The sequence below is a fragment of the Anser anser genome (assembly GCF_964211835.1).
Source record: "Anser anser genome assembly, chromosome: 1".
Classification (NCBI taxonomy): domain Eukaryota; kingdom Metazoa; phylum Chordata; class Aves; order Anseriformes; family Anatidae; genus Anser; species Anser anser.
In genome coordinates, this window is record NC_139720.1 from 120,832,896 (window position 1) to 120,847,150 (window position 14,255).

Below are 14,255 nucleotides of genomic sequence, written 5' to 3' on the forward strand. Positions count from 1 at the left end.
TCTGCATGTATGTGTATATTTTCTATGCCTCCCTGTCTTCTTTCCCCATTAAACCTAAGATCTTTTCCTTTTTTTTTTTTTTTATAGACAATTGCCTATTTCACACAATGTGGTAAAGGGAGGCTGCTGAATAACTTGTTAAAATTTTTGTGAGAACGGAACTTTTCCATGGGCAATGACCTGCAACGGGTCTCATTCTGTACTAGTTACAGAATCTGTACAAAGGAAGGACAGTATGAGTACTCTCAAATGGGAAAAACTCCAATTAATTTCCGGGGAAGCCAGCTGCAAAACATGAATCTAACAGAAACGAAGTTTCTCTAATTCTACTTCTCACTACAGTTATTTTGGTCTGCTGGTACAGGCTACACAGCAGTGTCATTACTAATTCTGAGAGTGGCCTAACCTATGACTCCAATGCGAAATTACATGATCATGACTTGATGAAGTCTACACAGTTATAATATGTTCAGCCATAGTCCTTTATTACCCTGTAATTTCTCAAGACTTGTTGCAAAGCGACTGTTTCTGTACATGTTTAGGATAAATTATTGAGGCTGTGATTTCAGAAAGTGACAGAGCAGGGGAGTATTTAAGAAAGATGTTAGCCTGCTTTTCTTTGGTTTGTATTTTTTGTGACAATTGCGAACATTCTCATAAGATTTGTAAATGAACTTTGAATGGTTTTAGTGCCAAGCAGCATCTCAGTAGCTTTGTGTATGATAGGTGTTTTATTCACAGCTTATTTCCCACCAATAAGAAATATGCAGAGAGAAGGCCTTATCTCTTCTAGAAAACTCTTGAGATTTTTCACGTTGTTCACTACCTGTTTTTGCTTCTTATTGCTGCCATTGGTCTTTGTGTCACCAGAGGCTGGTCTTAATAAAACTGGAACAGCTATTGTGATAGTTCAAGTAAAACAAAATGAAGCTGGGCAATATAATAACCTGTGAAGAGAACTGAAAGATAAGGAAAGAATAAGGGAGATGAGTACCAAAGTCAGAATAGGGAATAGGTTTGGAAGAACAGGAAGGTGGTGACGTGCTACTAGAAATGAGAATATGCCTCCAATTCACCATGATGTTTCCATGCTGACCTCTGACAACTGAATTGTCTTATACTCTCAGTCTTCCTCTCTTTTTGAAGGAATGTTCTTGTACTGGTGCTATTTATGGTCTAATATCAGTGGATCACTAAGTGTTTTGAGTCACTCTTGAAAAGATTAGGGAATACCCTCGTACTTCAGACTGTTTTGTTGCATTGTGTTAAATATCACTTTATGTCCCTGAGATAATGACGTTTAGTGGTGTTGTACACAGAGCTTATGAAATGCTTCTTAAATAGGTAAATTAACTTTTTATTAGTATAGTTTTGTTGCTTTGAAATCTGTTAACTTCCCGTGTCTTCATTTTAGAGGATGGACAGCTCTTTGTCTGGGGTGATAATTCAGAAGGTCAGATTGGCTTGGCTGATAAAGCTTATGTCTGTGTCCCTTGTCAAGTGGATGTTGGAAAACCCGTTTCGTCAGTATCCTGTGGGTATTATCATTCTGCCTTGATAACAGGTAAGAGGATGAGATAATGGTTAGCAGAGACAAATCACTGGTTCTCAGATTGTTTTATTGGTAAAGGTAGTTAATAAGACATTCATTACTTTTGAAACTATACAGGCCATAGTTGTTACAAACTGTTCTGAGAAAGTCATCTGTGTGGTTTTGTATCGCACTGGGAGTTTTTATTGGTGAGAGGTTCTCTAAAACATGGTACCGTTTCACTTATTTGGAGAATTTATATATAATCTACTCCGTAATTGTTTATTATTATTGATTTAACAATCCCGTGAGAAAAAATTGCAGTAAATGTTCTGCATATACACAATGAAGGATATTAGGAAGAATGACTGTCTTATACATAATTTTATTTTCATGAAGGTTATGACAAATGTAGATTAAAACTGTGGTTTCAATAATCCAGTTTTTCTTGAAATTACACTTGTTTGTTTGATGATCATCTAGAAAATACAAATACTGAATAGGCTTACTATGTTTTGAGGTAAAATTAATCTCATTTACTAGCAGTGCAACATTGTTGTCAAAGTTTGATGTTACGTCTTATTCTTAGGTTTTTAAGTCAATTAGGCAATATACATTGCGAGGAGAAGCATACCCTACAGTGAGTTGGTGTCTGTTCTCCAAGCCATCTCTACATATTCCCGCCTCTTTTTTTTTTTTTACGAAGTGGTGATACCACTCATTTTTTAACAATGCCCATGTGGTTGAATTTATCAGTCAGTATGGATAGTGTTAAGTGTGAGCAGCTATGAATTCCTCTCAGCCATATATTAACATTATTAAGCTTCACAGTATAGCAAATTAGAGTAAGAGTAATTAAAGATTTTGAAGGATCAATAGTTTTGATTGTAAAGCCTTTAATAGGTACCCAGTAACTACTCCATCAACTTGATAAATATTACTTTTCCACATAGAATATCTATACAGCTCTCTGAGAACATGCTGTTAACAGAATGAGAGCTTCCTACGGTGTCGAGGTATTAATTAGGTGTTATGCTGGTAGCATGCAACTTCTACTACAGATGCCTTATTACAATAAATGAACAAAATACCTCTGACTGATCAGGAGCTCTGCACCTGTTGGGAAGTCTACATCTTCCTGAACTTGAAATAAATGGAAAAAAAAAAAGAAGACCCTTAATTCAAGGATATAGTAAGAAGGTCTGTATTTCTGCCTTAGAGCCAAGAGCTGAAGTTCTGACAAGATCGCAATGGGATCTGACAAAGCTCTCATTAAAAGGTGGGCTGAGGGCAAGCGTCTAAGATCAAGGAGATAACAGTGTGTGCCAGGTTCTCTGAGGAAGTGGAAATTGTTAATGGAGGGGGATGAAAAAAAGGAATTAGGGTAACAACTAAGTGAGAGAAATGGATCCCCTTAAAATATTAATAGGAAGATAAGCTGGTTATCACCAGTGAAAATGAGGACTTGTTGAACCCATTACTGTTTAAACAAGCCTGGTTGTGGGATGGGAGATCTTAATTTTCAGCCTCTAGTATCTGGAAATCCTGCAAAAGTTGAGCCTGACTCTACCTTCCTGAAACTACTGGCACACAGATGACCTTTTTATGGTGAAATGAGAAATATTTTTTGATTATTTTCCTTTGGGAAAAAAAAGAAATTTGAAGAAAAGTTATTTTCCTTTGGGCCCTTGCAGTTTTCTTTGACTGATATTGTAAGTAGCATAGAAGTTTAGTGTTGGGCTTTTTACTGAAAAAATCTTCTGTTGCACAGAGTTTAAAAGCAGCTCTACACATTTAATTTAAGCGGACCGTAGTCACACATTTTTGTAGTCCTGATGCTAGCCATTAATTCATACGAATTTGGAAGTTCTGCAAGCCGAGTCTAAGTACAAATATAGCTACCTTCTTTTTCTTACAGCCTACTTAAGAAGGCACTATGCTGTTACAAGGTTTTATGTAAAAAAAAAAAAAAGGTGATACTTTTATTACTGGCAGGATTCTTTTATTCCTTATGGAAGAGACTTGCTTGTAGTACTTGCTGGACTGGCTCAGAACAGTGGTTCACATCCTCAGTAGTCTGCCTCTGAGGGGTAGTAGAACATAGCAAACCAGATAATTATGGAGTATCTGGAATATTCTTATAGAAGAGAGATATGAGGTTTTCTTCTCTAAATTGCCATTTAGTCATTGAATTATGCTTGAAATTATGTTTAAGAGTTTGTCTAGCACGGGGGGTTTTCCATATGTTTTGATTGTATGATTTTATCATGTACACTAGAATTTAAAGTTGTTAGTGGTGTTTTTGATACATAATTTTGGGGGAAATATCTGGAAAAAAAACAGTGATTCTGTATTTCTAGGAATTAAATTTGAACAGTTCGGGTGGGTGTATAATCAATATTAATTCCCTCAACACAATACAAAGGAACGTTTTTAGACTGTGATTGCTATTACTATGAAGGAAATGGAAGAAACCGTCACTAGCAAACTTTCAACACCTGTTTTGCCAGTTATTACAGTACTGTATAATTAGCACATTTTGTCTTTTTAAACATGACTTGTTATTTAAAAAGCATCGAATAGTATACTATCTTTAATAATAAAACATGGTTGCAGGATGTAGGACTTGATTTATGTAGCAGGGTTGAACTGATGACCATGTCACCATATGGTTCCCTTTCTTAATATATTTGCAATTGACATAAAATGTATATTGGCTAAGTGGGCTGGTAGGATCACAGGCATGTTTGGGTTAAAACATACAAGGTGGTTAATGAGGACGCACTAGAATACATAGCATGGTCACAGAGTGCCCTCTCCAGGTCAGGATGTTCATTAATAAGAGACAACCGAGGAAGAAAAAAAGTTATGTTGTATAGATTTGAGCTTTTTTTTTCCTTTTTAAATTAAAGATGTTATTTCTTTGAAACAGCTTTTGTTTAAGAAGATTGTTTAAGTAGGTTCAGTAGGAATATGTTTTAAGGTTCTTAACTACCAGAAAAGTACTATGAAGTACAGTAACAGTCAATGAAGAGTGTAATCTTGATGCAAACCTTTTAGTAAATAGAAATATGTTTTTATAGAAATTGTGGTATTTGATCATCTGAATTTGTAATTCAATTGTACTAGAAAACTCCAAAGTTTTTCTTATCTACTAAGTCTTTTTGTGGACATAGGACATTTGCTCCCTGTATTAGCAGTATCTCTCAGAGAAAGTAACAGAGAAAGAAGTAGCTGAAAATGTAGCAACACTTTTTGAGTCCATTTACAGATCTTTACTTGTCTGGTCTTTGGCCACACTCACTCAAGAGGGAACAATTTTTCGGAAAGTGCTAAGCTTGGCAAGTGTCTATAGCATCATCTGTCCGCTGAAGGAGACGTAGGGCAGGAACCCAGATATATCTAACCACTATTGTGGTGTCTAACGCAGAGTCACATTCTTGGAAACAGAAAGGAATTGAATATATTAGACATCTTCTGATGCTTCTCCTGCCAGAACTGTTAACTATAAGCAAGGTCAAAGTAAATTCTCCTTGAGAAGATACCTTCTCATAGAGAGATTTGTGGGTTCCCCAAATTCCTTCCTTTTATATAATTTACAGTTGTTTTTAAGGACCAGTTTTAAAGGTCATCCATTCCAAAGACTTCCATGGTTAGAATTCCAGTCTGTGAGGAGGTGTCAACCAATTTAATCTGGAAAAAATATTTCATTTTTTTCTTTATTTATTCAAGAGATCATACAGTGATTCAATTCTTTTGTCTCCTGCCATCAGCCAGATCTCATCTCTTCTGTCTTATACAGTACTCACTATCTTTGAGGAGCAATGATAATTTTCTGTTTCCTTGTTGCTTATTCATTTCCTTGACATGCTCCTGTGACCTGCGTTTAGTGATACCGAAAACATACCACATTAGGAAAGTTTAATATGTGAGAAGACTCATATGAGAGGAAAAAAATTGAATAGCCAGGTTCCATGGACTTATTTTGAACAGAATGTCCCTAAAATGCAGATGCGCTGCACACATATAATTGTACTGAAAATTTATCTGAGTTTTACTGGATCCTATTTACATTTTATCGGTATTCTTCATAATTTTTAGACTACAGTTTGCCTTAAAGGGATGTGTAATGTATTCAAAAATTACTTTAGTAAATGGGTTTATCTTTGTTAGCTGGATTATTAAGTTTAAAAAATGTAATAAACTTGATTAGTTTGGGAAGTCAATGGAAGCTTGACCATTTGAATCTCTAATCCTATTAATTAGATTGTGATTGGATTAATATTTACTGTGCAGTAGTGTTTTTAAAAAAGTGCTGTGGTATCTTCAAAGAGAATTGCATTAGTAGTTAACCCCTAAGTGCTTTTTGGAGTTTATGAATTTGTTTGAAGAAATACATGGCAGATCTGAGGATATTAAGACGTTAATACTTACCTTCCAAAAAAATGTAAGTTTTGTTGTTGTTTTTTCTTCTTGCAGTCCCTAATAAAATCTTCCAGTGGGAGCACTGACACCTCTTGTTGTCAATGGAATGGTTTGATTATAGAAACTTTGACGCTACAATTAATTCTTTTTTTTTTTTTTTGCTGTTACTTAGGCTAGTACTTCAGAATTTAAAAAATGCTGCTGCACATAACTGCAAAGTATCTGTTACTGAGGCCTGTTCAGAGTGTTTCTGCACATAGGAATAAAGATCAGAATTAAAATAGAAAATCAAACTGAACAGAGAAGTCTAAACACATTACATAGTTTAGAAATGAAATACACTTCTCAGCAGCTGAGATTGTCTGCCGTTTCTTTAAAAAACACGTTGAAGTGACTACGAAACACCTCTTAGAAGAGCATGGAAGCATGCAACAGAAACATTTCTGCACAGATATGTGCAAATAAATGAAGTGTTGTAACATTATTGGTGTTATTTTAAATGGTTTGTGTGAAAATGTCATTAATGAAAGAAAAGAGAAAATGTCAGGAATGAATGATAAAATAAGGACAGGCAGGAGGATGTGGTTACACCTCTGATGATGGTAGGTAGGAAATACAGCTGCTAACCTGATTCATTACCTTGCCAAAGATAATGTGGCTCTGTGAATACATTGTGGTGGTTACTCTTAATAACCAGACTCATGTGAAACCCTGCAAGAAACTTGACATTGAGTGTCGTTGTATTATTGTTATTTCCTGATTGCATCTGTAGTCACAGCATTCAGAAAAGACAATTAGTCTAGTTGCTGGCCTTAGCGGCCTAGAAGCATGGTACTTGGAGACTCCATACCATAGCGAGAGGCAGATGTAATCTTGAAAAACTAAGAACCCATATAAAACAATATAAAATAGTTTGGGATTTTTTTTTTTTTTGACTAAGGCAGAGGCCAAATTGTGAGCTTTAGATATAAATATTGTGCCGTCAAAGTTAGGTTCTAAATTTTTGATGCAAGTGCTGTGTTGCAGCTTTGCACTGAGAATTGGGACCAGTTTCCATTTAAAGCAGGAATTTGGCTTTTATGAAAAATGGCCTTTTTACAGTCCTTGTGCTTTGAGTATGGGATACATTTTTTTTCCCCCAGAATTTTCAAGTTGATTGACTGATTTATGAATTTAAATAGATTTGAAGCTTAGGTGTCTTAAAAAATGCATAACTTTTTTTTTTTTTAAATTTTTTGTCCAGAATGAACATTACTATAAAATATGAGACATACTTCAAATTCTCCCTATAAGTAAAATTCATTGAAAACCTATCCTCAGGCTTCATTTGAAGAAAATACTTCATAATTTAGATCTTTTTTTTTTCTTTTCGTAGGCTACTGGTAACAAAGGTAGCATACATCTTAGATCAGCATGACGGCTCCAGAATTACTTCCTCTGAGAGGATGTGAGGAGAAGCACTGTTTCATTAAAAGACATGGTAGTTTAAGGGTTTTCTGAATGCATCAGAACCCTTCTTGACTTCATTGCTCTCCACAGCTTCCTGAGGAGGGGAAATGGAGAGGGAGGCACCGGTTTCTTCTCACTGGTAACTGGTGGCAGGACATGGGACTGGCACAAAGCTGTGCCAAGACCAGATATTAGGAAAAATTTCTTTACAGTGAGGGTAGTCAAACACTGGAACAGGTTTCAGTGAAGTGGTTGATGCCCCATGCCTGTTCATGTTTGAGGCATTTATTTGGATAAGGTCATCAATAATATGCTTTAACTTTTGATTAGCCAAAAAGTTGGACTCAATGATCTTTGTAGGTCCCTTCCAACTAAACTAAACCTACTCTACTCTACTCTACTCTACTCTACTCTACTCTTCTCCATTCCATTCCATTCCATTCCATTCCATTCCATTCCATTCCATTCCATTCCATTCCATTCCATTTTTATGGAAGGTCCTGGCAACGGCGGTCTCAGTGCTGCTCTGTGTGTGCACCAACTGCTGTAGTCACTGTTCAGCACAAATAGTTGAGTCAAGCGCCACAGAGGAAAAAAGAAAAAGTGTCACTGGCAAAGACTTTGCCAGGAAAAACACGTTGAATCTAGTTTATCTATTGGAATATGTCAGACAGCTTAAATGAAAACATGTTAGTAACTAGTCATCCCATAGCTATGCGTAGTGAAGCTGTAGTTTTGCTACTTGAAATTCTTGCTCAGTTTTTATTCATGCAAAAGGAAGTTTTAAATGAGTATATTGCCAGAGTAAAAGTCAGGAAAAATGAATAAAAAAGACCCATTTCTAACTGACACCAGTTTTGACTTTCTTATCCTCAGAATTAAAAATTCAAAAAAAATCCTTTCCTGCCTTGGCTTGTAACACTCAAGTTTTAATAAACCTCAGTTCATTTTGAATTATATTCTTCCATTTTTATTAACTTGATTTTGATAATTTGGCTAATCTCATTCGCTTTTTAGAAAGCATATATAGCTTCATTTTTTCTACTTTACATTTTGATGCATTAGTTTACTTTTAGATCATATTTTCTATTTTTATGTAATCTTATTTTTCTGGTCATTGTCACTAACCTTAAATTCCCAAATTTTAAGTTTTGGCTGACAAAGTGGAATGAAAAGTAACAAACATACCAGCTATGCTAAGAAAAAAGGCTAACATAAAACTAGTAGTAAGTTCGTTTTCTTATTCCCTGCTTATGTTCAGTGGAGAGAGTGGGACTTCTCTAATGAACAGTTCTGAACACATAAATAAGGCTTCAGCTTTGAAACACTGCGAGCACATCTATTTTCAGTGTCATTGGGCAAAAAACAGCATTTCTAAAGTTAATTCAACTTTAATATTGGCAATAAATTTAGAGCTTTTGAATATGAATCTCTCAAACATTTGTTGTGCATAGTGCAATAGTAATGCCTCTGAATTCTGTAAAAGCAAATTTGTGAGCACTAAATGTATCCCTCTAAAAGCAAAAGTACATTTTGTACAGAAACATAAATGTACGTTTCCAAAAGTATTGTAAATGTGTGCTTCTGATGACTGAGCATTAGTAATGCAGTATAAGTATGTGGTTTGTTTTTATGTGGATTACGTAAGTGTAGCTATGTCTTCAAATTTCCCTTGAGCAGACAGCTCCTACATTAGTCTAAATGTTTAATTGTCTTGGACTAGCTCCATGTGAGAGTTCTGCTTATCCATGTGCAAATTAGATTAAAAATTAACCAAATTAGATTAAAAACCAAACTTTTTCTTACAAAATAGTGTGTGTTGATGTTTGCAGGGTAAATATTTTCACATGTAAACTTTGGGCCATGATTTGCTAAGAAGATATTATTCCATAGAACTCATTTTTCTCTGGAGTGGAGAACACTCAGCTATTAATTTAAAGCCGTTCATGACAGTAAGGAAACATTTCCCAACAAAACCTCACTCTGACCTATTAGAATAGTGGGAGGCCCATTAGCACAGAAAATCAGAAATGCAGGAAGTAGATAAATTGTAAATATAGCAATGGAAAATACATTTTACATGTTAGTTCTTTAACTACTGTAGAAGGATGCTGTACTGAATAGTACTTTAGGAGAATGGTACTTTAGGATCTATATTGAATGGTACTTTAGACTTCCATAGTAGTGAAAAATCAAAAGAGGTAATTGGAAAGATGAAGCAAAGGAAACTTTGAAAGTAAAATAAGTTACCCAAACTTTGGATTGAACAGATTTTGAACTGAATTTGTAAAAAGTCTGGGTAAATCAGAAAGCTCTTCTGATATCATTTTCTGGCAGATCAGAAAGAGGCTGCAGGAATGTATTTGAAACAGTTTTGTCTCAGTATTTTTTCTGAACTTATTTCTGGTGGAGTTATTGCTATGGAACCACTGTTGTTGATATATAACTCTTCTTGTCTGGACTTCATGCAATTTCATATCATTTACTCAGCTTTTTTATTTTTTCTCTGTATCTCACAAGAAGAAAGTGTGTATTTTCCATCAAGATTTTCTGTTTTAATTGAGACTATTATGAACAACTTCAGTTGAGATGAATACTGATTACAGAAGGAATAATAACCTCTCTGACATGGGATGTTTATTGTTTTGTTTTTCCCTGGCTATATTCCTTGCAGGCAATGATTCTTACCTTGTGAAGAAGGTGGTGTTAAAATTTAGCTCCTCCAAGTCCCATCAAGGCATACTAATGCACATACACAGCTATTTGGACATCATACAAATATGTTCAGTTGTCCTGTAAGGTTCATATACTTTTCTGTTTTACTGACTTGTGTCTGCAGCTGTCTAGATGATCCAGACTTGTTTCTGAGTGCTTTGTGTGAGTCCTCTTCTCTTCTGTATTTTCACAGGAGATGGTGAGCTCTATACTTTTGGAGAACCTGAGAATGGGAAACTGGGATTATTGCCTGAACAGCTGAAGAACAATAGAGTCCCACAGCCTGTACTGGGAATTATAGAAAAGGTTAATAAGGTTGCTTGTGGTGGAGAACACACAGTAGTGCTTACAGGTAAGGTATTTAATTGCCTTTTTACAGCCCTATAACTTAGTAATCTCAATTTGTTTTAAATAATTTACATCCCACTGTAAAGTAAGATTCTGTAGTGATGCTAACCAGAAGACCATTGTATATCAGGGAGGTAGAAATCCACATGATGGTTAACCTGAGTAAGTGCAGGCTTGCGCTGTGCTGTGCTAGCCCTTTGCTGGAGGATAAACTTTGCAAGCTAATTGTAACAGAAGAGCTTACAGGCAGCGCTTACTCAGTACCAATGGTTATCTCACCTGCGTGCTCTTGCCTTTATCTAAAACTTCACGTTCCCATGTGAATGTCATTTTTGTTTGACAGTGAAAATGATGAATTGATTTTTTTTTTTCTTGTAAGAAAACCCTGTAAGAGCTCAACTGACCAAAACAGGGTAACCTTTCTGTGGATGGAATCTGTGTGGCATGCTGTGCATGGTTGGAGGCACATTCAATTCCACGTAGCTCAGGTTTCCCAGCATATGAAGGGATGTAAGATTATTTGTACCAATCTCTTTTTTTTTATTTATAGTGTTATCCCCAATAAATAGCGTTTTAAGAGATACTTTACAAGTCTGAGAGCCTTTCTTACTGGGATCCTAACAAGCTAACACCTCCTAGCGCAAAACCAGTGATCAATGTTTTTTTCTTCTGAGGAGCTTGAAATTAGTGTTGGGAGTGTGGGGAGGAAGTCTTAGATGAAGTCTTCCAATCTGTAGTAAATTTAAATGACCCAGAATATGCGGTGTTTAGAAAGTCACTTTCCAATTAGCTGTTGAAATAGCGAAAAAGTTGCACAATCTAATGGATGCCTAAATGGATTAAATATCTCTTGTAATACAGGCAACACCTGTGACTTCAGGTGAATTCTTTATTAAGGTGAGCAGAATCTTTCACATGCGTATAAAACTAGTACAGATACAGCATATTAAACATATCTTACAAGTATATAAAAATTATTGAATAAAACTGTTATATAGTAGTTCACAGGGTTGAAATTATAATACTTGGAAGATGAAATATGGTCTATATTACTGTTTTACAAATCTTTTTTAGCACATTTTGAAATATCTCAATCAGCTGATTTGAATGGGAAGTCTTCTCAGTGATTAGAGCTGTTTCCACCAGTTACAGAGGGTATCAGTGGGTGGGATAAAATGGCTTGTCTCACAACTTTGAGGTGATGCCCGGTACGGTAAGTACCAGAGAAAATGATAGTTAACTACTTTTTTGTGCATATAAGAAATACTTTTTAAAGTTTTGGATGAGTGAGTGAGTAAAGGAAATAGGATGCTATACAGCACTTAAAACACACCAAGAATGGTAGTGTATTTCTAGAAATTTGAATGAGAAACTCAAAAAGAATTATTTTTAGTATATATTTGTCATAATTTTATTTGTTGAAATGCATTCATTGGCTGACTGTGCCTAGATAAATTCACAGTATGCAAAATAATGTTACGGTTTTAGGAGGTAGGAATTTAGGAGGTTCATAGCCATTGTCAGAACAAAAATTCCTACCATTTGGCCTCAAAATAGCTAAGTGTTTATTTTAAGTGTTATTTTATGTGTTTTAATTTTATTTTTTTTGTCAATATGGAGGATTGTTTTAAACAGAAAAAAAAATTATAAGTAATAAGAGAGAAAAGCAATGTCTTTTGTAATCAGCTGTAATACACAAATAGTAAAATGGAAAAGGAAATTTGGAAAGAACAGAGAAATAAGTTAGATCCTTATTATTACATTGAATGTTTCCGAACAGTCTGGACCTAATGAAAATTCAACCTGAACAACTTCAAGAATTGAGACTCTTAGAAATATGCAAGGTTTTCTTGAAAATTTCAGAAGGATGGATGAGGGGTTTAAAAGACCCTGAAAATTACAGATCAGTCACTGTAACTTCTTTAGCTGTGTAGAAGTGTTGAGACAATTAAACAGCCTGTTCATAAACAATTGGAAGATAATTCAGACAATAAGACCAATACAATTTCCTTCTATCAGAAGGTAATAGCCAATAGATCTTATTATCTTTTGAATTTCATGAGGCTTTTCAATAGCTTTTAACAGGGATTCTCTGGAATCAGGTATGGAACTATAGAGGACTGCACATTGCAAAGAAGATAGCCATATAGTGCTTTTAGTAGTAACATTGTAGATATGTAAAAAGAAGTTGCCTGTTGTGGTGGTTTTGCTCAGCTGGGCAGCTGTGTTCCTCCACAACCACTGTCACTCCCTCTCCTCAAAGGGCAAGGGAGAGAAAGTAAGATCAAAAGGGCTCAGGGGTTGAGATTAACAGGGAGCTCAGTAAACGATTATCATCATGGGCAGAACAGACTCAGTGTAGGGAGATGAATATAATTTATTGCCTATCACTGGCAGACTAGAACAGCGAGAATTAAGAGCAAACCAAAACCACCTTCCCCCACATCCACCCTCTTTTATGTCCTCACCCTGAGCAGTGCAGAGGAATGGGGAATGGGGGCTGCGGTCAGCCCCTGACGCTTCGTCCCCGCCGCTCCCCCACGGTCCCTCTCTGCCCCTGCTCCACGCGGGGTCCCTCCCACGGGATGCCGTCCTTCCCGAACTGAGCCTGCGGGGGCTGCCCACAGGCAGCAGCTCTTCCAGCACTGCTCCCACACGGCTCCGTACCACGGGGTCCGTCCATCCCCCAGGAGCAAACTGCTCCAGCACGGGTCCCCCACGGGCGGGCGGCAGCTCCCCCCAGACCCCCTGCTCCTGCGTGGGCTCCTCTCCACGGGCTGCAGCTCCGGCCCGGGGCCTGCTCCTGCGGGGGCTCTCCATGGGCCGCAGCCTCCTCCAGGCCACATCCACCTGCTCCACGTGGGCTCCTCCACGGGCTGCAGCGTGGAGATCTGCTCCGTGTGGGACCCATGGGCTGCAGGGGGACAGCCTGCTCCACCGGGGGCCTCTCCACCACAGGCCTCAGGGGAACTGCCGCTGTGTGCCAGGAGCACCTCCTGTCCTCCTGCTGCGCTGACCTTGGGGGCTGCAGGGCTGGGTCTCACTCTTTGCTCTCCCAGCTGCTGTGGAACAGCAGAGTTTTATCCCTGTCTTAAATCTGCTCTCCCAGAGGTGCAAACATCACTTACTGGCTCGGCTTTGGGCAGCAGTGGGTCCCTTTGGAGCCTGCTGAAACTGGCCCTTATCTAACAAGGGGCAGCTTCTGAACTCTTCTCACAGAGGCCACCCCTGCAGCCCCCCTGCTGCCAAAACCTTGCCACATAAACCAAACCCAATACATGTGCAAAACCACCAAGTTTACATTCCACTGCATGAAGGACTTTTATGAGTTCTGCTGGGACAGTGTGTACATTTTGATCATTGCATTTTTGAAAAGGCATAAAATGATTTGGAGATTCCATAGTGAAACAACAGGGATGTCAAAGGTTAAGAAAACATACCTTGAGAGGAAAGTTTTAAAAAAGGGGAACTGATTAAGCTAAGAAAGAAAACTAAGGAGAGACATGGCACCACTTTTCACTGGCATAAATTCCTCCTTAGAAGGAAGGTAATCAGTTGTTCTCTTTGTGGGATCTCAGAGTAGGACTCTGGTTGCAACACAGGTTAAGTTAGATGTTAAGTAGAATTTTCCATCGTAAGGATGGACGCATTTAAAAAACTGGGGCATCTCAGTGATTATGGTATCTCTGTGATCAAAGAAGAAATAGTAGGATCCAGGGAAGTATGGAACAGTCAGTCTGCCTTCTCCTTCAGAAAGCGTGTTATGCTTTTCTGTAATGTGCTGGCA

At 37.3% G+C, this 14,255-nt stretch overlaps 1 protein-coding gene and 1 long non-coding RNA gene across 2 annotated transcripts in view; one reads left to right on the top strand and one right to left on the bottom strand.

Annotated features, from left to right (window-relative positions):
* The window catches only part of RPGR (retinitis pigmentosa GTPase regulator), a 61,098-nt gene that overhangs the window by 14,400 nt on the left and 32,443 nt on the right, over positions 1-14,255 (top strand). The window contains 2 exon segments of the mRNA XM_083808194.1: positions 1,415-1,564; positions 10,314-10,472. Coding sequence (XP_083664320.1) covers positions 1,415-1,564; positions 10,314-10,472 — 309 coding nt within the window.
* On the bottom strand, positions 1,573-10,293 carry LOC310885198. Its single transcript, XR_014574597.1, has 3 exons — positions 10,233-10,293; positions 2,623-2,674; positions 1,573-2,010 (listed from the first exon to the last, which is right to left on the bottom strand). It is a non-coding gene; the product is annotated as an uncharacterized lncRNA (long non-coding RNA).